The sequence below is a fragment of the Apium graveolens genome, chromosome 3 (assembly GCF_009905375.1).
Source record: "Apium graveolens cultivar Ventura chromosome 3, ASM990537v1, whole genome shotgun sequence".
NCBI lineage: Eukaryota > Viridiplantae > Streptophyta > Magnoliopsida > Apiales > Apiaceae > Apium > Apium graveolens.
The window spans coordinates 294,535,705-294,559,742 of NC_133649.1; the positions used below are offsets into that span (position 1 = coordinate 294,535,705).

Sequence of the window (24,038 nt, forward strand, 5' to 3'; positions counted from 1 at the left end):
AATATTTTTTAAAACAAAAAAATAAAAAACTAAGTATACTATAAGTCGAACGAAACTATATTTTTTAAAACATAAAAAATGAATAATAATAATCGAAATTACATTTTTTAAAACATAAAAAATGAATAATAATCGAAATTATATTTTTTTAAACATAAAAAAAACAATAATAACTTACCAGGTTGCAGGGGTCGAGGTGGTCTCATACATGTTGCTTGAGTTGAACCGTGTGATGAGGCTGTGCCTGTGCCCCTTCCTTCTTCCATTTTAATTTTTTCGCCGGAAAATTTATAAGATCGCCGGAATAATTACAAGGTCGCCGGAATTTTTTTACAGCGAGACTTAGCGAGCGAGGAGAAGAGAGATTGTGAGAGTGAGAGAGAATGAGAGATGAGAGATTGTGAGAGTGAGATAGAATGAGAGAGATAGGGCTTTGTGGCCTGTGGAACAAAAATGAAACTGGTACAAAATTTATAGGGAGAAAATATTAGCCGTTGGACTTGAGAGATTAAAGAAAAGAGACGTTAGAGGCTCAGGTTTACGTTACATAGAAGAAAGGTTGTTCACTGCAAAAGTTTTGAATGCAGGCATGAAGTTTGCAGAAGTTGCAGACTGAGTTGAAAGGAAGAACGTGTCGGCAGCTTTTGAACGTGCAGGCGCGTGCGTGTTCTAACGGTTCGAACGGTTCGAACGGGTTGTAGCGGGTTCGCGGGTTCGCGGTTCGAACGGTTCCAACGAATCGAGCGGGTTCGCGTGTCGGGTCTGTTTCGTGCCGGTTAAGAGTGTCGTGTCGTGCCGATTACCGAATCCTAGAAACTGAACCCATAAACGCCCCGTTATTTTTTACGAATTGTGCCGAGTTAGATTTGGCCCGTTACGAGTTAAGTTGATACGGTTTATTTGACGAGTCGGGGCGAGCCGGGGCGGGGCTAACCGCCCGTTTGGCCACCTCTAGTAGTCTGTAACTCATGTAGGAGTTTAGAAGAACCAATAACAATATTCACAATATTAGACAAATAGAAAAGGATTCCCAAATAGAATCGTGTTTCTCAGCAGCCCCAACTAATGCTAGTTGTAAACGGTGTGCAAAATAACGTACATAATAATCAGTGGACAATATTTAAGAAACATAGCGTGTAAATCATGAAATGCGCCACGCATATTATTGGCACCATCATATCCATGACCTCTCATATTATAAATGCTTAAGTTATTTCAAATGAGAACATCAAATATTTTTTGTAAGGGTTGACGATGTTGTATCAGCCACATTAACAATAAGAAAAAAACACTCATGAATAATACCATACACATCAACAAATTAAAACATAATAGCCATTTGTTATTTATGTGATGCATTTATTGCTTGATCAACTAGAATGCATAACTTAGAATCTCCCAACTCATCACGAAATTTATTACTTGCTTTAGAAGTAAGGATATGTAAAATATATTTTTGTAATTTTGGAGTGACATTTTTTGATACTTTTTCCAAAACAATATTTAAAATATCAACACTCGGTCGATCAAAAACTTTGATCATTTCACTAAGAGTACCTCTATTACAAGAAATTGATGATTCATCATAACCTCGTAATGTACAAATTTGCAAACTCAGGTATCGAGTAGTGTTAAGTGGCATTTATATCCACTTAGAACGCTTTATAAAGACTCGGATTTGTATTTTGTACTCAAGTTGTTTGTGTATTTGATGCCTTTTTGTATTGTTTTGCATTTCAGGGCATAGATGAAGGAAGAAAGAGATTTAACATTATTTTGGTGTTAAATTGGTGTTAGGAAGGTGCCTCAGATGCTTGCTTGTTGATCGCCATAAAAAACTAGCCTATAAAGCAGAAGTCTGAAATTTTTCCAGAAGCTTAGTGCGCCCGCGCCAGTTGGATAGAAGTGCAGCGCGCCCGCGTTGGGATAGCGCGCGGCCGCACTAGGTCGAATTTTGAGAATCCTGATTCTATTTTGAGACTGATTTTCTGGACTTCTATTCGAGTTGGGCTGCTATATAAAGACTCTTTTAAAACGTTTTTCATAATGAGGAGAAGGAGAAGACGACGAGAAGACCTAGGAGCACAAATTCAACGAAGGAGAAGAAAGCTTGTTTTTACTTTTGATTATTTGATTGAGTTGTAATCTTGGATGCTTGTTTTCTTATTTTTTGAACCTATTACTCTTGATTATGTACTCTAGTTTATTATTCAGTTTTATAAAGACTTAGTTTATTATATCATGCTTTCATCGGAACCCACTGTGATGATGAGTACGGTTATGAGTTAATAGTTATCGTAGGGTTCTAGCGGATTTACTGATGGATTTCAATAGTTAATTTGTTTCGATATCTTAGTTTGTGGTGATTGTATGATATCCTAGTATTGGTTATGCTTATTCGTCTTATGAGCATCGCGAACTTATAAGATAACGTGTTAATCTCTATTGAAGCGACAGTGAATATAGAGGTTTAGAACTTGCCATGCTTGCATAGGTTCATGTATTTGTTATGCATGTTTCGTAGGTAATTTTAACCATCTTACTTGTCCTATGTAATCACGATAGATAACTTGCGCATTAGACCGTTATGTTGTCAAATTCTATAGACATATAGGGTCTCAATATAAGTGGTGTATATTCAGCTTCTATCTCTTTTGTGAATGTCTAGTAGTAGGGTGTTCGTACAACGAAAGTTGGCGTTTACTAGTTTCGTGTTATCTGATTAGTCGTCATCACCATTGTATGCTAAGGTTAAGAACAATGACTTTGAATGAAGTAGTAATGAAGTTAGAATCCCATGTTTGTCTCATATAAGTAATTCAACCTTAATTCTCTTAGCTAATTCTAGTTAGTATAATCTCATAGTTTAATAAAAACCAAAATTGTTAATTGTCTTAACATTGAACGATAACCATATCATTGTTGCATAAGTGCATAGATTGAAGTTAACCTAAACTGATCTCTGTGGGAATGAACTAGAAAGAATTCTATATTACTTGTGAACGCTTATACTTGTGTGTAAATTTAGCGTGTGTTTTCATCCTAACAAGTTTTTGGCGCTGCTGTCGGGGACTCAGTGTTAATTTTTAGTTTATGTGCTTGACATCAGTGGTCGTTAGTTCACTGACTCGGATATTTTACTTACTTGTTTGCTTGTTGCTTTTTCAGGTACTCTAAAGAGCGTTTATGATAATGCGTTCTTGATCTCGAAAGAGAACACCAGATAAAACGGAGGAAGAAGTTACAGAAGTAGTAGAAGAAGTTCTTGTTAAGGAGAAAGTAGATGAAGAAGTCTTAGTTGACAAACTTGAAGAAGAAGCGATCGTTGCAATGGGAGAACCATTAGCAAATCCGAAAGCTTTGATGGATTATTCTCAACCGAAGATCAATGATATTCAGTCTAGCGTTGTCAGACCAGCCATCGTGGCTAACACTTTTGAAATCAAGGCTAGCACGATTCAGGTGGTGCAGAACTCAGTCCATTTTGGGGGTTCTCCAATGGAAGATCCCAACATGCATATTAGAGATTTCATCGAGATTTGCGATACTTTCAAATTCTACAATATTTCTAAAGTTGCTGTTAAGCTGAGGCTTTTCCCATTCTCTCTGAGGGAAGCTAAGTGTTGGTTGCATTCTCTACCACCAGGCTCTATTACTACTTGGGAAGATCTTACTCAAAAATTTCTTACTAAATTCTTCCCTATGGCTAAGACAGATGCAATCAGAAATGCTCTAACTCAATTTGCGCAGCAATCAGGAGATTCTTTATGTGAAGCTTGGGACCAGTATAAGGAGATGCTTAGAAAGTGTCCTCATCATGGGATGCCTGACTGGATGATCATCAATTGCTTTTATAATGGTTTGGGAGCACAGTCTAGACCCATGCTCAATGCGGCATCAAGTGGAGCCTTATGGGCTAAGAGCTGCGATGAAGCTTATGAGTTGATTGAACTGATGGCTGCTAATGAATACCAGAACTCTTCTCAGAGACTACCTCAAGGCAATGGAGCAGAAATTCTGGAGGTGAATGCAGCTACTGCTATAGCTGCTCAGCTTAAGGCTTTGACGATAAAGGTGGATTATTTGGCTAATTATGGGGTTAATCAGATCACTAGTGTCTGTGAGCTTTATGCCGGTACGCATGATACAGAGCAGTGTGCTATTTCTAGTGAATCAGCCCAGTTCGTGAGCAACTTTCAGAGGTCGCAGCAACCAGTTCCAGCCACCCATCATCCTAACAACCGCAATCATCCTAACTTCAGCTGGAGCAACACTCAGAATGCGGTGCAACAGCCTTATAATCAGTATGCAGCAAAGCAATTCAACCCTCCTGGTTTTCAGCAACCGTAATATACACCAAGACAACAACTTCAACTTCAACAATCTAATGAAAATCTGAATTAGAGGAGTTGAGGCTCATGTACAAGAGCCAGGCCGTTTCTATTAAGACCTTGGAAAATCAAATTGATCAGATTGTCAATGCCTTGCAGAATCGACAACCTGGTACTCTCCCTAGTGACACAGAAGTTCCAGGCAAGAAGGAAGCAAAAGAGAAGGTTAAGGAAATTACATTGAGGTTTGGGAAGGTTGCGAATCCCGAAAAATCTCAAGTTTGAGAAGATGAAGTTGTGGCTGAGGAAGATGTGCAGAAGGAAGCCGAAGTGGGACTGAGGAAGAAAACTGTGGAACACACTCCTCCTGAGGGTAATACAGGGGAGAAACAGGTCTATCCTCCACCTCATTTTCCTAAGAGGCTGCAAAAGCAGAAGTTGGACAAGCAATTTGCTAAGTTTCTGGAGGTGTTCAAGAAACTTCACATCGACATACCTTTAGCTGAAACTCTTCAACAGATGCCTAGCTATGCGAAGTTTATGAAAGGTATTCTCTCTCGGAAAGTGAAGCTCAATGACTTAGAGACCGTTGCTCTCACGGAGGAATGCAGTGTTGTGCTGCAACAGAAGTTGCCTCCAAAGCTTAAAAATCCAGGAAGCTTCACTATTCCTTGCACTATCGAAAACTTGTCGTTCGATAAGTGTTTATATAATTTGGGAGCTAGCATCAATCTGATGCCTTTGTCTATCTTCAAGAAGTTGGATTTACCTTATCCAAAGCTTACTTATATGTCCTTGCAATTGGCCGATTGCTCTATTACATATCCACGAGGCATTGTGGAGGATGTCTTGGTCAAGGTGAACAAATTCATCTTTCCTGCTGATCTTGTAATTCTTGATTTCGAGGAGGATAAAAAGATTCCCATAATCTTGGGAAGACCATTCTTGGCTACTGGCCGAACCTTGATTGATGTGCAGAAGGGTGAGCTCACTATGCGAGTGCTGGATTAAGATGTGACGTTCAATGTTTTCAATGCCATGAAATTCCCTACTGATAAAGAGGAGTGCTTAAAAGTGGAATCGGTCGATTTCGTGGTTACTTCAGAACTTGATCAATTGCTAAGGTCTGATGCCTTAGAGAAAGCCTTGTTGGGAAATTCAGATAGTGAAGATTATGAAGATGATGAGCAGTTACAGTATTTGAATGCTTCTCTTTGGAAGCGAAGGCTGGATATGCCTTTTGAATCTCTTGGAATTTCAGAACTCAAAAATGCTAAGGGGCATCTCAAACCATCTATTGAGGAAGCTCCTACACTTGAGCTTAAACCATTGCCTGAACACTTGAGGTATGCGTTTTTATGTGATGAATCTACTTTGCCTGTTATTATTGCATCTTACCTTTCAGGTAGTGATGAGGACAAACTCTTGAGAATTCTGAGAGAGTTCAAATCGGCAATTGGATGGACTGTAGCAGATATCAAGGGAATCAGCCCTTCTTATTACATGCATAAAATTCTGCTAGAGGAAGGAAGCAAGCCAACTGTTGAGCAACAAAGAAGGCTAAATCCGATTATGAAGGAGGTCGTGAAGAAGGAAATTCTCAAATGGCTAGATGCAGGGATTATCTATCCTATTTCTGACAATTCTTGGGTGAGCCCAGTTCAGTGTGTGTCGGAGAAATGAGGCATCACAGTGGTTGCTAATGAAAAGAATGAGCTCATTCCTACTCGAATAGTCACGTGGTGGAGAGTTTGCATGGATTACAGGAAGCTAAACAAGGCCACAAGGAAGGATCACTTCCCTCTTCTCTTTATTGATCAGATGCTTGACAGGTTGGCTGGGCATGAATACTATTGTCTTCTGGATGACTATTCAGGCTATAATCAGATTTGCATCGCTCCAGAAGATCAGGAAAATACTACCTTCACTTGTCTGTTTGGTACTTTTGCCTTCAGAAGAGTTTCTTTTGGGTTGTGTGGTGCACCTGCCACATTTCAGAGATGTATGATGGCTATTTTCTCTGACATGATTGGTCAGAATGTGGAGGTGTTCATGGATGATTTTTCTGTGTTCAGGGATTCTTTCGACGAGTGCTTGCAAAATCTTGACGCAGTTCTTAAAAGGTGTGTTGAGACCAATCTGGTTCTCAACTGGGAGAAATGTCACTTTATTGTACAACAGGGCATCATTCTTGGGCACAAGGTCTCTAGTAAAGTTCTTGAGGTAAACAAATCCAAGGTGGGGGTCATTGAAAACCATCCTCCACCAATTTCTGTTAAGGGAATCCATAATTTTTTTGGTCATGCGGGTTTCTATCAGCGGTTCATCAAGGACTTCTCTAAAATCTCTAAACCGTTGTGCAATCTTCTAGAGAAAGATGTCCCTTTCAAGTTTGATGATGAGTGTTTAGCTACTTTTGAGAGTTTAAAGAAGAGTTTGATCACGACACCTGTCATAACTACACCTGATTGGAATGAGCCTTTTGAAATGATATGCGATGCAAGTGACTCTGCAGTTGGAGCAGTTCTTGGGCAAAGGAAGAACAATATATTTCATGTGGTCTACTATGCTAGTAAGACCCTCAATGGTGCTCAATTGAACTATACTACTACCGAGAAGGAACTTTTGGCTATTGTATACGGTCTTGAGAAGTTTCGATCTTATTTGTTTGGGATGAAGGTGACAGTTTTCACTGATCACGCTGCAATTCGCTATCTCGTCTCGAAGAAGGACTCGAAGCCTAGACTAATTTGTTGGGTTCTTTTACTTCAGGAGTTCGAGTTGGAGATCAAGGTTTGAAAAGGTACTGAGAATCAAGTTTTTGATCATCTCTCTCGATTAGAAGATCCAAGTACAGCTTCACTTGATAAGACATTGATAAATGAGTCTTTTCCCGATGAGCAGTTGTTTGGGGTGCAAGAAGAAGAACCGTGGTTCGCCGATATTGTGAACTACCTTGTGAGCAACATTATGCCTCCAGATTTGTCTTCTGCTTAAAGGAAGTAGTTTCTTCATGAGGTGAAGTGGTACATGTGGGATGGGCCATTTTTGTTTCGGCAAGGAGCTGACCAAATCATCAGGAGATGTATTCCGTACAGCGAGACGGAAGGTATCTTGCGAGACTGTCATTCGACTGTTTATAGAGGCCACTATGGTGGAGAAAAGATAGCAGCTCGTATCCTTCAAGCAGGATTCTTCTAGCCTGCATTGTTTAAGGATGCACATCGGTTCGTTTTGAAGTGTGATCGCTGCCAGCGTGTTGGTAATATGTCCAAGAGGGATGAGATGCCTCTTAATGTGCTTCTCGAGGTTGAGGTCTTCAATATTTGGGGAATTGACTTCATGGGGCCATTTGTCTCATCTTGCAATAATCAGTATATCTTGTTGGCAGTTGATTATGTCTCGAAATGGGTTGAAGTTAAAGTTTCGCCCACGAATGATGCAAAGATAGTGCTTAATTTTCTTTATAAGAAGATATTCACAAGATTTGGAACTCCAAGAGTCATAATCAGTGACGAGGGATCGCATTTCTGCAATCACAAGTTCACTGCTATGGTGCAAAGATATAATGTGAATCATCGCATTGCTACAGCCTACCATCCTAAGACTAATGGTCAAGCTGAGGTATCTAACAGAGAGATCACGCATATTCTAGAGAAAGTTGTATGTCCATCAAGGAAGGATTGGTCTTTGAAGCTGGATGAACCTGTTTGGGTATATCGAACGGCATACAAGACTCCGTTAGGCATGTCACCGTTTCAATTGGTTTATGGGAAATGATGTCATTTGCCTGTAGAGGTAGAGCACAAGGCATATGGGGCTTTAAATAAATTAAACCTTGATATGGATGTAGCTGGTAAAAGGAGGATGCTTCAATTGAATGAACTCGATGAGTTTCGACTTCAAGCGTATGAGAACAACAAGATGTATAAGGAGAAAGTCAAGAGGTGGCACGATAGGGGTCTAGTGCTCAAATCATTTATGTCAGGGCAACAAGTTTTTACCGCTATTTATTCATGTATTTGTTACTTCTACGAATTACTTATTTGTGCTTCCACCATTATGTTACCAAAAACAAAAATTTTATTCCAAAACCTCTGGAATACAATATTCTTGTATTCTAGAATAACCACATGCATAAAAAATTGAGCTAAAGATAAAAGACTAAAGAGATAATAGATTCGATGCTTCCTTTTCGCTAATATGTTCTCTACATCTGTTATTTTTAGGTACCATGTCCTTACTATATTGTTACAGAATACTTCCCACATATATTGCGGGGATTATATTGGGCAAGCAACAATCTTCTGTGAACCAACTCGTGTAATGCCAGAAAGAATTCTATTAAGCCTAAAATCTGCATGACCCAGATCATAAAATGTCACCAATTTTATAAGTTTTAACCTTGTAGTTTTTGTGGTACACCCAAAAATATGTTAATGAAAGTGTTAGGAGATTTCACACACTTGGTGTAGCACATTTAGAATCGTAGTTCAGATAAGTTTTTAGTTAATTACACTATGTCCATTTATATTATCAGGTTATTTATATCACAAGAAAATTAAATTATAATTTATTCTCTTGATTGAACTGAAGGTAAACACCATACCATCTCCAAATGATATTTCCCACAATGTGCTACAAATATACCTACTAATATTTTCCATGAATAGTTCAGACAAAGAATAAATTAAAGGTGGACACTAGATACCATACCTCTTACCTCCTGTAGGATCCACAGGCGTGAAAGCAACACAGATTAACAACTTGCTTAAACCTAAACCTCAAGTTCGATGAAATTGAAAATTGTAAGCACTTCAACTTCAAATCAAGGTACCCATACCCAAAAAGCATCACATACCAAGGGTCAAAAATCTATATAAACTCATACACACGAGCACGACTCATCCACCATACGAGAAGCACATATCTAGAGTTTATTGAAGTTAACAAATCTCCATTAAAGCAATGAAGATCAAGAAAGTAGATGAAACTGTAACAGAATTGTATACGCACAAGACTGTAAGTCTACATTTTAGCTGAGAGGAAAAATAGAAATGATTACAAAATATTGTAACTGAATTAAATTACAAAAGGTCTACTAAAAGACTATTTATAGTTTGACTTGATTAGACTACTACTAAAGACTACTAGTATTAACACTCCTCCTTCAGATTGGAATGTGATGAAGAAGACAACACGTTCAATCTGGAAAGCAGATTCCAATGAGCTGAACGAGATAATCCCTTAGTTAGAATGTCAGCAAGTTGATAAGCACTAGGCACGTATACCGGCTGAATTAACTTCATTTGTACTTGTTCCCTGACAAAATGACATTCAATAGCAAAATGCTTAGTTTTTGGATGAAAGACATGATCTGCTACAATATCAAGAGTAGCCTGACTATCGCTGTATATCACAGTTGGATAAGACTGAGGAATAAGTAATTCTTTGAGCAACAAGTGCATCCAAGAGAGATCACAAGCAGTATCAGCCAGTGCACGTAATTCAGACTCAGCAGTAGATTTAGAAACAACTCTTTGTTTTTTAGAATGCCAATTCACTAAAGAAGTACCAAGTAGTATACAAAAACCAGATACACTTCGACTTGAATCAGGGCAATTAGCCCAATCACCATCACAGAAAGCCTGCAGTTGCAAATTTGAAGTTGCAGGGAAGAATAATCCCTGAAAAGAAGTGCCTTTAAGGTATCTAAGAACCCTTTGCACAGCCAATAAATGAGGGACCCTGGGGACTTGTAAAAACTGACTTAAGTGATGAACAATATAAGCAATGTCAGGTCGTGAAACAGTGAGATATAACAATTTACCCACGTATTTCCGGTAAACTGAAGGATTATCTAAAGGAAGACCTTCATCTAAAGATAATTTGACATTAGTGTCCACATGAAGAGATAGAGGTTTACTATCTTCAAGACCAACATCTACTAACAAGTCATGGATGAATTTATGTTGGTGAAGAAAAATTCCAGAATCAGAACGAGTTACTTCTAATCCCAGATAATACTTCACTAAACCTAAATCTTTTATAGTAAAAGATTGATCAAGAAAAACTTTGACTTGGGAGGTAGTCTCAGAACATGTACCAGTCTAAAGAATATCGTCAACATAGACCAAAGCTATGACAAAAACATCATGACGATTAAAGGTAAATAGGGAGTAATCTGCAGTTGTTTGTTTGAAACCGAAAGTAAGTAAAGCTGCTCCTAGTTTCTCAAACCATAACCTGGAAGCTTGTTTTAAACCGTAGATACTTTTATTGAGACGACATACAAGAGGTACAGCAGAATTATACTGAGGATGGCCCTGTGGAAGTTCCATGTATACTTCCTCGGGTAAATCGCCATGTAAAAAAGCGTTATTTACATCAAGTTGATGCACAAGCCAAGACTTTGCTGAAGCAATAGAAAGAATGGTCCTAACAGTAACCATTTTGGCTACGGGTGCAAAAGTATTGTGATAATCCTCCCCTGCAGTTTGGGTGTAGCCTTTGGCCACCAAACGGGCCTTGAATTTATCAATAGCACCATTAACTAAGTACTTGACTCTGTAAACCCAACGACAACCCACAACCTTTTTATTCTGCGGTAAAGGCATGAGAGTCCATGTATTGTTTGACTCTAAAGCAAGTAATTCCTTTGACATAGCCTCAATCCAACGAGAATCAGTTATAGCTTGGTTATAGTTGTAAGGTTCCTTAACAACATCTTTACTGACAACACATGAATAAATTGTGCTAGGAATTTTAGAATAAAGACTAAAACCATATTTAGTTGCATCAATTGGACAATCTTGCAGGATTGAAGTTACAGAAATGCAGTTATTAGCAGAAGTGGTAATAGAAGAAACTGTATAATCTTTAAACCAAGAAGGCTGGATTTTTCTGCGTAAAGATACACGAGGGGCTGGAACACTGGGCATGACAGATGGTAATGTACCGGGTAAATCAGTAGAAACTGAATCAGGAGTAGTGAGGGTAGGTAATAAAGAATCATTAGAATTTTGTAATGAAAGATGAATTTCATGAACAGGATTGTCAAATTCATGACAAACTGGATCAGGAGGGATGAAAATGGGAGAAGATACAGAAGGCTGAATGGAAGGAAATTGAGTTTCGTCAAAAATTACATGTCTGGAAACATGAATAGTTGATGTGATAGGATCATACAGCTTATAACCTTTTTGATGGGATGGATAACCTATGAAAATTGTTTTAAGGGCACGAGCAGCCAACTTATCACCTGAATGAAGTGACATATAGGCAAGACAACCAAACGCCTTTAAATGACTATAATCAGGTGGTTCTTTAAATAATTTGGCATAAGGAGTATCAAAATTCAACTTGGAGTTTGGCAATCGATTTATCAAATAGGTAGAGGTAAGTAAACAGTCTCCCCAGAAATTGGTAGAAAGTTTACTTTGAAATAAGAGTGCTCGAGTCATTTCAAGAAGATTTCGATGTCTTCTTTCAATTTTACCATTTTGTTGGGGGGTATATGGGCAAGAAGTTTGATGAATAATTCCATGTTTGGAGAAAAAAGAAGATAATTCTGAGTTTATAAACTCTCGACCATTATTTGAACGAATGCACTTAATAGAACGCTTAAACTGATTTTGAACATAAAAATGAAAATCCTGTAAAGCCTGAACAACGTGTTGTTTAATAGGTAGAAGAATTGTCCATAAGGCTCTAGAATTGTCATCTAGGATTGTAAGAAAATACTTGCAACCATTGCAAGTTGAGGTACGATAAGGTCCCCATAAATCACAATGCACAAGATCAAAGATGAAATCAGAATAAGAATGACTGACTGGAAATGGAAGTTTGCTTTGCTTAGCTAAAGGGCAAGTATCACAAGACAGTTTATGAGAATCAGATTTTAATCCTGACAACAATGGTATTTTTGACATAATTCGACTAGGGACATGACCCAACCTTTGATGTCATAACAAAGGTATAGATGATGCAGCAATAGACAAAGCAGCAGGAAAAGAAGTAGATGAAGTGGAAGAATTACCAGGTTGATTTTGAAGCTGATATAACCCTTCATCAAGTTTACCAAGAATCTGAGGACTGGTCTTGGACTGGTCCTGCATAACACACTCGTTGGTAGTAAAGTAAATGTGAGAATTAGTCTGTGAAGCCAATTTGCTAATAGAAAGCAAATTAAACTTGAAAGAAGGAACTAAGAGAACATCATGAATAATAGTGGTAATTGGCTTTAGCATAACAGATCCTGAATGAGTGACAACAGAAGTCTCTCCATTTGGAAAGTTAACTGAAATTGGTTCCGGCAAAGCCTTAATGTCATGCATTGCTTTACTGTCACAACTCATGTGATTGGTAGCTCCAGTATCAAGTATCCACACATTGCTTGATAAATCAGAAATAGAAGTCAAAGAGAATGTTGTACCTGCCACATTGTGTCCATATGCAAAAGGTATGGAAGAGACTGAAGATTGAGGACCAGTACCATTCTTAGAAAGACAATGCATTAGTGTATTCATTTGTTGCTGCAGAACATCCATCTGAGAATTCAAAGTAGAGGAACTCTCTGATGCAGCAGTTGGATGAAGAGAAGAACTAGAATCAGAACTTCCAGAAGATGTACTGATGTGCATAGCATGATCAGATTTATGAGGCTGTAAAGTCTGGGGATTAGAAAAAACTCCAGTAGGATTATTAAAGGGCCTTTTCTTGCCTTTGTTATTAGGGTGATAAGGATGATCCAAAGGATATCCTATCAACTTGAAACACTTATCTCGTGTGTGGTTTTTACCATGGCAATAGCTACATTCCAAAGAGCCAGAACTAAAAGGCTTATTTTGATGCTGAAAATGTTGTTTGGGCAAGCTAACCATCATAGCCAGTGGAGAAGATGTAGTATGAACTTGATGTTGCCTCTCTTCTTGTTTAAGCAGCATATAGGCTTGATTAACAGAAGGCCAAGGGTTCATCATAAGCAAATTTCCTCTAGCTGTAGTATAGCTTGTATGTAAGCCCATAAGGAATTGAATCAGCCTCTTCTTTTCTAGTTGTTCTTCCCAGTTTTTAGTGGCACCACAAGTACACTTAACAACTGGTTCTAAAGCATGTAATTCATCCCATAGACCTATAAGCTTGTGAAAGTAAAACTCAATGGAATCATTGCCCTGTTCTAACTTGAATAATTCTTTTTGCGTTTCATAGAACTTGTGACCACTAACAACCGAGAAACGATCATTAAGCTCATTCCAAACATCAATGGCGCTGTCCATATAATTCATGCTATTGCTAATATCATCCAATACAGTGTTAAGAATCCATGTAATTACCATATCATTAACTCGTTTCCAGTGCGGAAAAAGCGAAGAATCAACAGCAGGAGCAACAAAATCACCAGTTAAAATGACAAGTTTATTCTTAGCAGAAAGTGCTATTTGTAAACAACGTTTCCAGCTAGCAAAGTTATCAGATCCAGTAAGCTTCTTAGATATCAAAATCATACCAGGCTGATCATTATTGTGCAGAAATAATGGATGCGTATTGACATTTATACTGGATATATCATCTGTGTTTGAAAAAGAGGATCTGAATCACTTACTTGTGTAGTAGTATTGGTAGGGCGATGAGAATGATCACCTGACACAGCATTGGCATACAATTGATGTCATGCAGAAGCCATTAGAATCACAGATAAGTGAATCGATCGTATAAGATCAATTCAAAGTAATCGAGAAAGATTGAGAGAGATCAATCAATCAAAGATTGAGAAATATTGAGAGAGAGATAGGGATCGAGATCGATTGAGAAGATAAAATCTGAGAGAGATCGAGATCGTAAGAATAAGATCGAAAAGAAAAATGAGAACAGATCGAAAATCAATCAATCACAAGAAAATAAACGAGAAGTATATGCGGAATTGCTCTGATACCATCTAGAGTTTATTGAAGTTAACAAATCTCCATTAAAGCAATGAAGATCAAGAAAGTAGATGAAACTGTAACAGAATTGTATACGCATAAGACTGTAAGTCTACATTTTAGCTGAGAGGAAAAATAGAAATGATTACAGAATATTGTAACTGAATTAAATTACAAAAGGTCTACTAAAAGACTATTTATAGTTTGACTTGATTAGACTACTACTAAAGACTACTAGTATTAACAACATACACGACCAAAAAGAAAGGCTGATATTAAACAATCAAGATTAATTAAACCGCTCCAGAAATGACCCTCCATCCCCACCAATAGATTGACGGGAACAACCACAGAGATGGAGAATATAAATGAAAGGGGCCCGACAAGGGCGCCTAAAAGATGACGGGCTACACTGATGGGCCAATTCGGTTTTTTTTACCCAAAAATAAAATAAAATTACTCACCATTTTGGAAGGCATTAAAATGGCTCAAGAAGTTTTGAGCATAATTAAAAGTCTCATATTACCCCTTGTTGGGCTATTATTAATAAGATTATTAATAAGATAGATAACCATATAAGACGGTAAAGTTTACCGCAATTGCACAGTATTTTCGATAAAGTTTGTATCGGCTTTCACCGGTGGAAAACCCTAATCTCGACTTCTTTTTATTATTGTTAGTTCATCTCTTATTTTTCTTCAATGAGTTCCCAATTTATTTGGGTTTTGTTCGGTCTCTCCTTTTGAGACTTTGATTTTTGTTTTGGTTGAGAGTTTAATTTTTATTTTGATTTGTTTGTTGTTCATCATGTCCGAGATTACAGATTTGCGGCATTTTCATGTTTATGATTCAGTGATAAGGGTTTTTATAGTAATGCATTTGTGGTCGATTTCTCGAAACAATAGTTGGAAGATGACATCATATACATATCTCTTCAAAAATCATTTGATTGTCTCTCCAAGAAGGAAGGATTCAAAAACAATATATGTTAGGTCACACTTTCACTGTAGAGGGGGTGAATACAGTGTTTATTACAATCAAATCAAACTTCAAGAACTTATGTAACAGAAAACAAACTTTATTAAAACAATAAACTCTGTTACAATCTGGAACTGTTATCTCTCAGTGATGAACAAAATATCACGAGAGCTGCTAGGGTTACAGTAAATAATATTCTCGATAATGATAACACTTATAGTGTAAACCCTATGTCTGTGTTTATATACTACACAGTTACAAGATAATCGCTAATTGATATGGAATATAATTCTGCTTCCTAATATTTATCAATCAAATATCTTCTATTCCAAGTATTCCATTCTTCACGAAATTCCTTCTTCATGCATATCTCTTCTTATGTTTATCTTGATCTTCTTAACTTTAATCAGCTACTGTCCTTATCTGATCATCCTTCAACACTTAAGTTCTGATATCTATCTCCTGATGCTTATCTCCTGATAACATAAGTACTGATATCCCTTAAGTTCTGACGTCCAGTATAAGTACTGATCAGTTAAGTACTGATTTGTTCTGTTCAAATAAGATCTGAAATCTAAACATAAAACATATTAGCCATGACATTATCAAATATATCTAACAATCTCCCCCAACTTGTATATTAGCAAAATATACAAGTTTAACAGATATTTGATGATTTCAAAAACATTAAGTACAAATGCATGAGAAATAGACAAGATAACTACAACTTACAGTCCTTAAAGCTTTTACCAATTCAACTTCTGATAACAACTTTGGTCTGTATACACATCAGAATTTAAGTAGTTGTAAATCTTTGACTTGGCTTCATCATTTTCTGATCTCTCTGATGTCAGGAGTTGTTCTGAGATAATTCTTCAACAAACATTTCTCAGCATATCTGAGTTCATCAATCATTCTCCGTTTGACATCTTTAAGCTCTGCAGTATCTTCACCAGTTTGAAATATTGCAGCTCTGAGATCATTAATCTTTGCTCTTCTCAACTCCCGATCTAGTCTTATGATATAAGCTTTGTTAGACTCTAGATTGAATTCAAGCCCCTTAATACCAAGATATGTTCTAATCTGTGCAATATTAGGCTTCATATCAACAATATCCCCATTGTGATCTCTGTACTTTGGAACATATCTGCTGTCAGACTTAACAGAATAAAGCCTTTTCTGTCTCTGAATCTGTTCTTTTAAGTAGTTTGCAACAGTCTCTGTTATTCTGTTATCCACTTGAAGTAAGAAAAGTACATGCTCCAATTCTTCAAAATACTTCAAAGGAATGGCATTTTGTCTTATATGATAAACCCTACCATCTGTCATGAAATACAACATGATGTATTCTTTCAAGTAGGTATGGTAAACCATCTGTACAGATTCTAGTTGATTCAATCTCTCAGGAGTTGCTCCAATACCTGGTTCACTCAAGGAAGTTGGATCATCGGTAGTGTTGTGTACTCTTCTTTCATCAGCACTTCCCAATCCAGTTTTATCTCTAGCTTCCTTTCCAGTAACTACTCTTGCTTCAAAACCACTTGGAGTAGTCTTCAAAGATTGAGTCTGTTTTGCTTTAGTGAATCCTGGTAGGAGTGTTTTAGATTTATTTTCTGATATCAAGTTAACTTGAGCACTGTCAGAGGTTACTTGCTTCTTCTGAATATCAGAACTTACAATTTCTTGACTCTGAACAACTTGAGCCATGTCAGAGGTTGTTTTAAGAACTTTTCTTGAAGTCAGAGCAAGATCATCTTTTCCATCAGTAATTTCTTCTTCCTCAGGAGGTACATAAGGCTTGATAGGTTCACCAACCTTTTCTTTACCCTTGGATCTTGGATCTATCTGTGGTTGTAATCTAGCCAAAGTTTCTTCAGTATGTATCCTTTCTTTGATCACAATGCCTTTAGGTTTTGGAAGTAACTTTTTACCAGAAGCTTCAGATTTAGATGTGACTTTCTCTGATTTAAGTCTGGCTTCTTCTTCCTTTAAACTTTCCAAGTCCATCCCTGGATTTTCTTGAAGAAATAACTGTCTTGACATTTCCTCATCAAGATCTAGAAGTTCATCAGAACTTATCCTTTTACCAGCAGCAGAACTTATTCTTTTCCCAGTATCAGAACTTGTTCTGTGACTAGCTTGTCTTGATGTAAACCTTCTACCTTGACTATGACCACTACCCATTCCAGAGTTTCCTTGGTCATCTTTTCCATCATCCTTTCCTTGCAGTGACTTGTTGGTTTTGCATTTGGACTTAATTACCTTCTCCCCCTTTTTGGCATCAGCAGGTAATAAAAGAGAGATAAGTAGTTCCACTGAGGTCTGGATTTCAGTAAGTTGCGATTGCTGAGAAGCTTGATTTGTCAGAATTTGATCAATCTGAGCTTGTTGCTTCTCTTGAGTTTTCTTAATATAAGCAACCCTGTCAATGGTAGGTTGGAAGAACTTTTTCTTATCAATTTTCCAAACTTGTTCCTGTTTGATAAAGTTCTCCTGAATCTTGTGTAGCTCTGCATGAGTGTTGGAATGAAGACCTTGTAGATGTTTAGTACTCAATGCAGTGACTCTAAGCTGGGTTTTAAAATCATCAGAATGTAACATTTCATCAGCTTTAGTCAAGTGCTCAGCAAGATGTAAAGCATTTGGAACACATGAAACTGAGTTCCATTCCTTAGTCCACTCCTGACCTGCAGGAGTTTCACTCCAAGGTACTGGTGCATCCCTGATAACAAACTCCTTTACCAGTTCAGACTTAGGAAGAGTCAGTGGAGGAGTATGTCCTGAAGGACTTGCTTCATCAGCATCTACAGTTGTAGCAGCCTCACCAGTATCTCCAACATTTGCAGCATCAGAACTTAGAGAATCAGTATCTTCTGATAAGACAACTGTGTGAGTAGCAATGGAGGCTTTAACATCCTCTAATTGCTGATCTGATACTAAGTTCTGATCAACAGCCATATCCCGATGCTCACCTAAAATCTGATCATCAGCATCTTGATGCATAGAAGGTGTTAGTGATAACTCAGGAGTTTGAACAGCATCAGTAACAGGTGTTGTGGAAGGATTATTTGCCGTTGGAGCTTCTAAGAAAAGTATTTCAGGCACAACCAGGTTCTGAATATCAATTTCAGCACTTGTGCCTGGATCAACAAGAGACATAGAAGGTGAATTAGCCTTGTCAGATACAGGTTCCTGAGATGGAGTTGATGGAGAAGAAGTGACTGGAGCAAATTCCTTGTCTTGTGAGATCAGAGATTCCTGATCCCCTTCCTTAGCTGCTTCCTCCTCATCATCTGAAACTGGCCTTTGTGCCCTCTGTTTCTTGTACTTCCTTGTTGATTTGGATTCCTTGGGAGTTTCAGGAACCGTCATACGTCTAAGCCTCTTGAGAAGCCTAGAACCCCCAATTGCAGAATCCTTCTGAGAAGTTGCCTTCTCAGCTTCATTTACCACAGGTTCTGAAGAGGGAATCTGATCCTCAGAATCTGATTCATCTCTCAAAGTAATGCTTCTCTTCTTTTGAGGTGTTTGAGGAACAGTCTTTGTTCTCTTTGGCTTAGAGGATGTAGGCTTCACAGTAGGTGCTGAAGAAGACACAGGAATGATTACTTACCCAGTTGCCTTGTTTCAAGGAAAAACCATTTCATTTATCAAGAGACACAGTTTTAATTCAAAATTTAAACCGTTAGCACTGATTGAATTATTTTTCACTGCAACATTAATATTCTGAAAATGAATCATGTTAAAAATGACCGAGATAATTTCGATGAATAAGTGCTGACAAAGAATCAGAACTTAAATAAAGACAAAATTTAAATGGTCATCAGAATATCAAGCAGGATTTAACAACACAAGATAAAATAACTCAGAGACAAAATCTTGAAGTAAAAACAGTTTTCATTAATATATCAAGTCAATACATATATGAAATAGAAATTACATCAATACAAGATTTTCCCTAAGCTTCTAATCCTAACGTCAACAGCTTTAGTCCTAGCTAAGAAGCCTGACAAAGCTGAGGATGAAGAAGAACAGGAAGAAGACGAGATTAAGTCATCTTCCTCTTCCTATCTTCGACGAACAAGATGGCGAGTCGTATGATTCGCTCTTGCTGACGGATACGACGAAGGTGAAGGTCTCTTCGAATGGCCACCAGATCACGTTTGATAACCTCTGGAAATTGAATCCAGAGATTGTGAGGGATGTTGGTGATATGGTAGGGAGTTGGAATTCCATTCAAAAAGACATGCACAGTCTCATCACCGTAATTGTAGAACCAGCCAAATTCAGCCATTTGTGATAGTAAATGAAAAACAAGACTGAATTTGTGATACAAGTGTGATGAGAAGACTAATGTGAAGTGGCTGTGTATATAGGCAAGAGAATGCCAAGAGACGCAAAGATATTTAATGCTGACAGGTAGAATTAATTCTACCTCGTCTCCCTAGACTTTGAAAAAGAATAACAGTCATTGGAAAGAGGAATCATGGTCTAGACCGCACAAGACACAAGAAACAGTGGACTGTTCAAGTACAAAACTATTAATCCTAATCATAGTGACTATTAATCTTCCACTTCAACATATGCGAGTACAAACTGAGACTGGTATTAAATTTCATTCAAAGATAAGCCAAGTAAAGGATTAGACTGAGAAATCAGAACTTAGACCTATACCAGAACTTAACAGTCATCAGAACATAATTTCTTAACTCGAAAAAGGAATGCTCATCTTAGTAAATACTCATACAAGTTCTTAGTTATGAACGTCAGAACTTAATCATCAGAACGTGTAACTAGAACTTGTCCTCAGAATTTGTGCAAAAATGACACAATGACTGTTTATCTAAAATAACATAGACCACCACAGAAATTTTCATCATTCAGATGGAGTGATTAGTGTGTGCATTAAGCTAAATAACAGACAAAGAGTAAAGTCTGATCTACTTCAGTACATCTTAGAAATAAGTCATAATTAAAATTTTGCTAAAGAGCTGTCATTATCCTGAAACCTACTGATAAATGAGTTCATGCATGAGTCCACCTCAACTGTTTTTGTGCTAATTTTATGCATCTTTAAAATTCTCTTTTACAGTGGCTTCTCAGTGTAAGTGAGTCACGACTGCTTATCAGAATTTATGCTATTATCAGAGTATTTCTCCAGTAATCATAGAGTGTGAAAAGTCACCAAGAAAATATTTTGCTTTTATAATGCATATTTACTTAATACCAGCAATGCACTTGGGTCGTCCCTTTCACATTTTTACTCTAGATCTCAAAGGAGTACCTGATTTTATTCTTAGATTTTTTTTTTTTTAATAAGAGAGGTCTATCAGCACTTAGTACATTCAGCAGTTTTACTAGTATCAGAACTTAACAGATGAGTAGCATTATTCTAATTTGTGACTTAGTAATAAGATATACAAAGTAAACTTAACTAAGCTCAGTTATCAGAATTTGCTAGTGTCATAAGATTTCCACTGAAATAATTACTTCTTCTATGGAATCATTTGTTTATTGAAGATTACTAGATCAGTATTTAGCACAGTTATCCTCATAGGATTGAATAGTTACTGAAACAGACATATCACTTATCAGAGTTTAGAAACATATATCAGACAACAGTCAGTACTTAAAGACATTTATCAATTAATGCACAGAATATACAAAGAGATTAATTCTGTAAATACTGATCATAAAGTCTGATAACATAGAACAAGTTTAAGCAGATTTAGAGAAAGAACCTGAAATCATTCCAAGTTCATTTACCAATTTTGTAAAGGTAGCTTCACACAGTGGTTTTGTGAAGATATCTGCTACTTGTTGATCTGTGGGAACAAAATGCAATTCCACTGTACCTTCATCCACATGTTCCCTGATGAAATGGTACCTGATGCTGATGTGCTTTGTCATAGAGTGTTGAACTGGATTACCTGTCATAGCAATAGCACTTTGATTATCACAGTAAATAGGGATTTTGAAATATGTTAACCCATAATCCAGTAACTGATTCTTCATCCAGAGAATCTGTGCACAGCAGCTTCCTGCAGCAATATACTCTGCTTCTGCAGTTGATGTGGAAATTGACTTTTGTTTCTTGCTATACCAAGAAACCAACCTGCCTCCAAGAAATTGGCAGCTACCACTTGTGCTTTTCCTGTCAATTTTGCAACCTGCAAAATCTGCATCTGAGTAACCTATTAATTTAAAATCTGATTCTCTAGGATACCATAATCCTAGATCAGCTGTTCCTTTAAGATACTTAAAGATTCTTTTTACAGCTGTTAAGTGAGGTTCTCTTGGATCTGCTTGAAATCTTGCACAAAGACAGGTAGCAAACATGATATCTGGTCTACTAGCAGTTAGATAAAGAAGTGAGCCAATCATACCTCTGTAATCAGTAATATCTACTGAATTACCAGTATCCTTATCCAGTTTTGTTGCAGTGGCCATGGGAGTGGATGCACTTGAACAGTCTTGCATTCCAAATTTCTTCAGCAAGTTTCTGGTGTACTTAGATTGACAAATAAAAGTTCCTTCTTCACTCTGCTTGACTTGAAGGCCCAGAAAATAACTAAGTTCTCCCATCATACTCATCTGATATCTTGACTGCATTAGGTTGGCAAACTTTTTGCAAAGTTTGTCATTTGGAGACCCAAAAATAATATCATCAACATAAATCTGAATCAAAAGTAAGTCCTTGCCATGGTTGAGATAGAACAGTGTTTTGTCAATAGTTCCTCTGTTGAATCCACTTTCCAGAAGAAACTGAGCTAAAGTCTCATACCATGCTCTAGGAGCTTGCTTAAGTCCATAAAGTGCTTTATCAAGCCTGTAGACATAATCTGGATGTTTGGAATCTACAAAGCCTGGAGGTTGTTCAACATATACTTCCTCTTCCAATTCTCCATTGAGAAAAGCACTTTTCACATCCATTTGAAAGACAGTAAACTTTTTGTGAGCAGCATAAGCCATGAATATCCTTATGGCTTCTAACCTAGCAACTAGCGCAAATGTTTCATCATAGTCAATTCCCTCCTGTTGAGAATATCCTTTTGCAACCAGCCTTGCCTTGTTCCTTACAATTATGCCATCACTGTCAGTTTTGTTTCTGAATACCCACTTTGTACCAACAACCGATCTATTCTTAGGTCTTGGCACTAAGGTCCAGACTTTGTTTCTTTCAAATTCATTCAACTCTTCCTGCATTGCTTGCACTCAATCAGCATCTTGAAGAGCTTCTTCCACTTTCTTTGGCTCAGACTGAGAGAGAAAAGAATTGTAAAGACATTCATTCGAAGTACCTGTTCTAGTTCTGACACCTGCCTCAGGATTTCCAATTATCAAATCAGGTGTATGTGATTTTGTCCACTTCCTTGCAGATGGAAGATTTTCTCTAGAACTGGATGCTCCCCCATGATTCATGCTGTCTTCGGTTTCATTTTCTGATGCTCCCCCTGAAACTATGCTCTCTGAGTTGGATCCTTCAGTATTTAGATTTTCAGTACTTTCAGTACTTGGCTTATCAAAACTTGACGAATCAGAATTTGAAGAGCCAGATGTATGTTCTGATGCTTCTTGAGATGTGATAATATCTTGAGTATGCTCCCCCTGCATTGGTGCATCTTCCTTTGACGTAGTCACCACAGTTTCAATAACATCAGAGTTTAATCCATCAGAATTTACAGTATCAGGACTTAGACTGTCAGGACTTGAGGTATCAGAATATGAATCTTCATTTTCAAATCTCAGCTGATCATGATCAATGCAATCTTCAAGTCCAGTGATCTTCTTGTCATCAAAAGAGACATTGATAGATTCCATGACCACTTTTGTTCTCAAATTATAGACTCTGAAGGCTTTTGTAGAAAGTGGATATCCAACAAAGATTCCCTCATCAGCTTTTAGATCAAACTTGGATAGCTGTTCAGGATGAGTCTTGAGAACAAAACACTTACATCCAAATACATGAAAGTATTTGAGATTTGGCTTCTTGTTCTTCACCATCTCATATGGTGTTTTTCCATGCTTGTTAATGAGTGTTGCATTTTGAGTAAAACAAGCAGTCTGCACAGCTTCAGCCCAGAAATAGGTTGGAAGCTTTGCTTCTTCAAGCATTGTTCGTGCAGCTTCAATGAGAGTTCTATTCTTCCTTTCAACAACTCCATTTTGCTGTGGAGTTCCAGGAGCAGAAAATTCCTGCTTTATATTATGATTTTTGCAGAACTCTTCCATTATCAGATTCTTGAATTCAGTGCCATTATCACTCCTCAAAATTTTCACAGAATCTTTGATCAATTTATTCAGATGTTTGACATGATCAATCAGGATAGATTGCAGTTTCACTTTTTGTGTGCAAGAAATACACCCATGTGTATCTGGTGAACTCATCTACTATGACCAACGCATATTTCTTCTTTGCAATAGACATGACATTCACTGGACCAAATAGATCAACATGAAGCAAATAATAAGGCTCAAGAATTGATGATTCAGTCTTGCTCTTGAACGAAAATTTTCTTTGTTTAGCCTTCTGACATGAGTCACAAAGACCATCACGAACAAACACTGATTTTGGCAGTCCTCTCACAAGATCTTTCTTGATCAGTTCATTTATCTTGTTGAAGTTTAAATGAGAGAGTTTCTTGTGCCAATTCCAGCTTTCTTCAGTTGAGGCTCTACTTACTAAACAGATTGCAGAACCATCAGAACTTGTTGAAAGCTTAGCTTCATAAATGTTACCACGCCTGAATCCCTTCAGAACAATTTTTCTTTAGATTTACTAACTATTTCACAATGTTCTGCAAAG

General features: G+C 37.4%; 1 protein-coding gene and 1 non-coding gene across 3 annotated transcripts; both read right to left on the minus strand.

Moving 5' to 3' along the window:
• Window positions 1-3,717: 3,717 nt before the first annotated feature.
• Window positions 3,718-3,824, minus strand: LOC141715373 (small nucleolar RNA R71). Its single transcript, XR_012572138.1, has one exon. It is a non-coding gene; the product is annotated as a small nucleolar RNA R71 (small nucleolar RNA).
• A 5,458-nt stretch (window positions 3,825-9,282) lies between these two features.
• Window positions 9,283-14,558, minus strand: LOC141713624 (uncharacterized). 2 transcript variants are annotated; one of them, XM_074517123.1, is made up of 3 exons: window positions 12,766-14,553; window positions 12,370-12,442; window positions 9,286-9,653 (listed from the first exon to the last, which is right to left on the minus strand). In XM_074517123.1, the coding sequence occupies exons 1-2, from the start codon at window positions 13,835-13,837 to the stop codon at window positions 12,408-12,410; spliced, it is 1,107 nt and encodes a 368-aa protein (XP_074373224.1). In that variant the 5' UTR covers window positions 13,838-14,553; the 3' UTR covers window positions 9,286-9,653; window positions 12,370-12,407. The 2 variants fall into 2 exon arrangements, with proteins under 2 accessions (XP_074373223.1, XP_074373224.1); XM_074517122.1 differs by having other exon boundaries at window positions 9,283-9,653; window positions 12,370-14,558.
• Window positions 14,559-24,038: the final 9,480 nt, after the last annotated feature.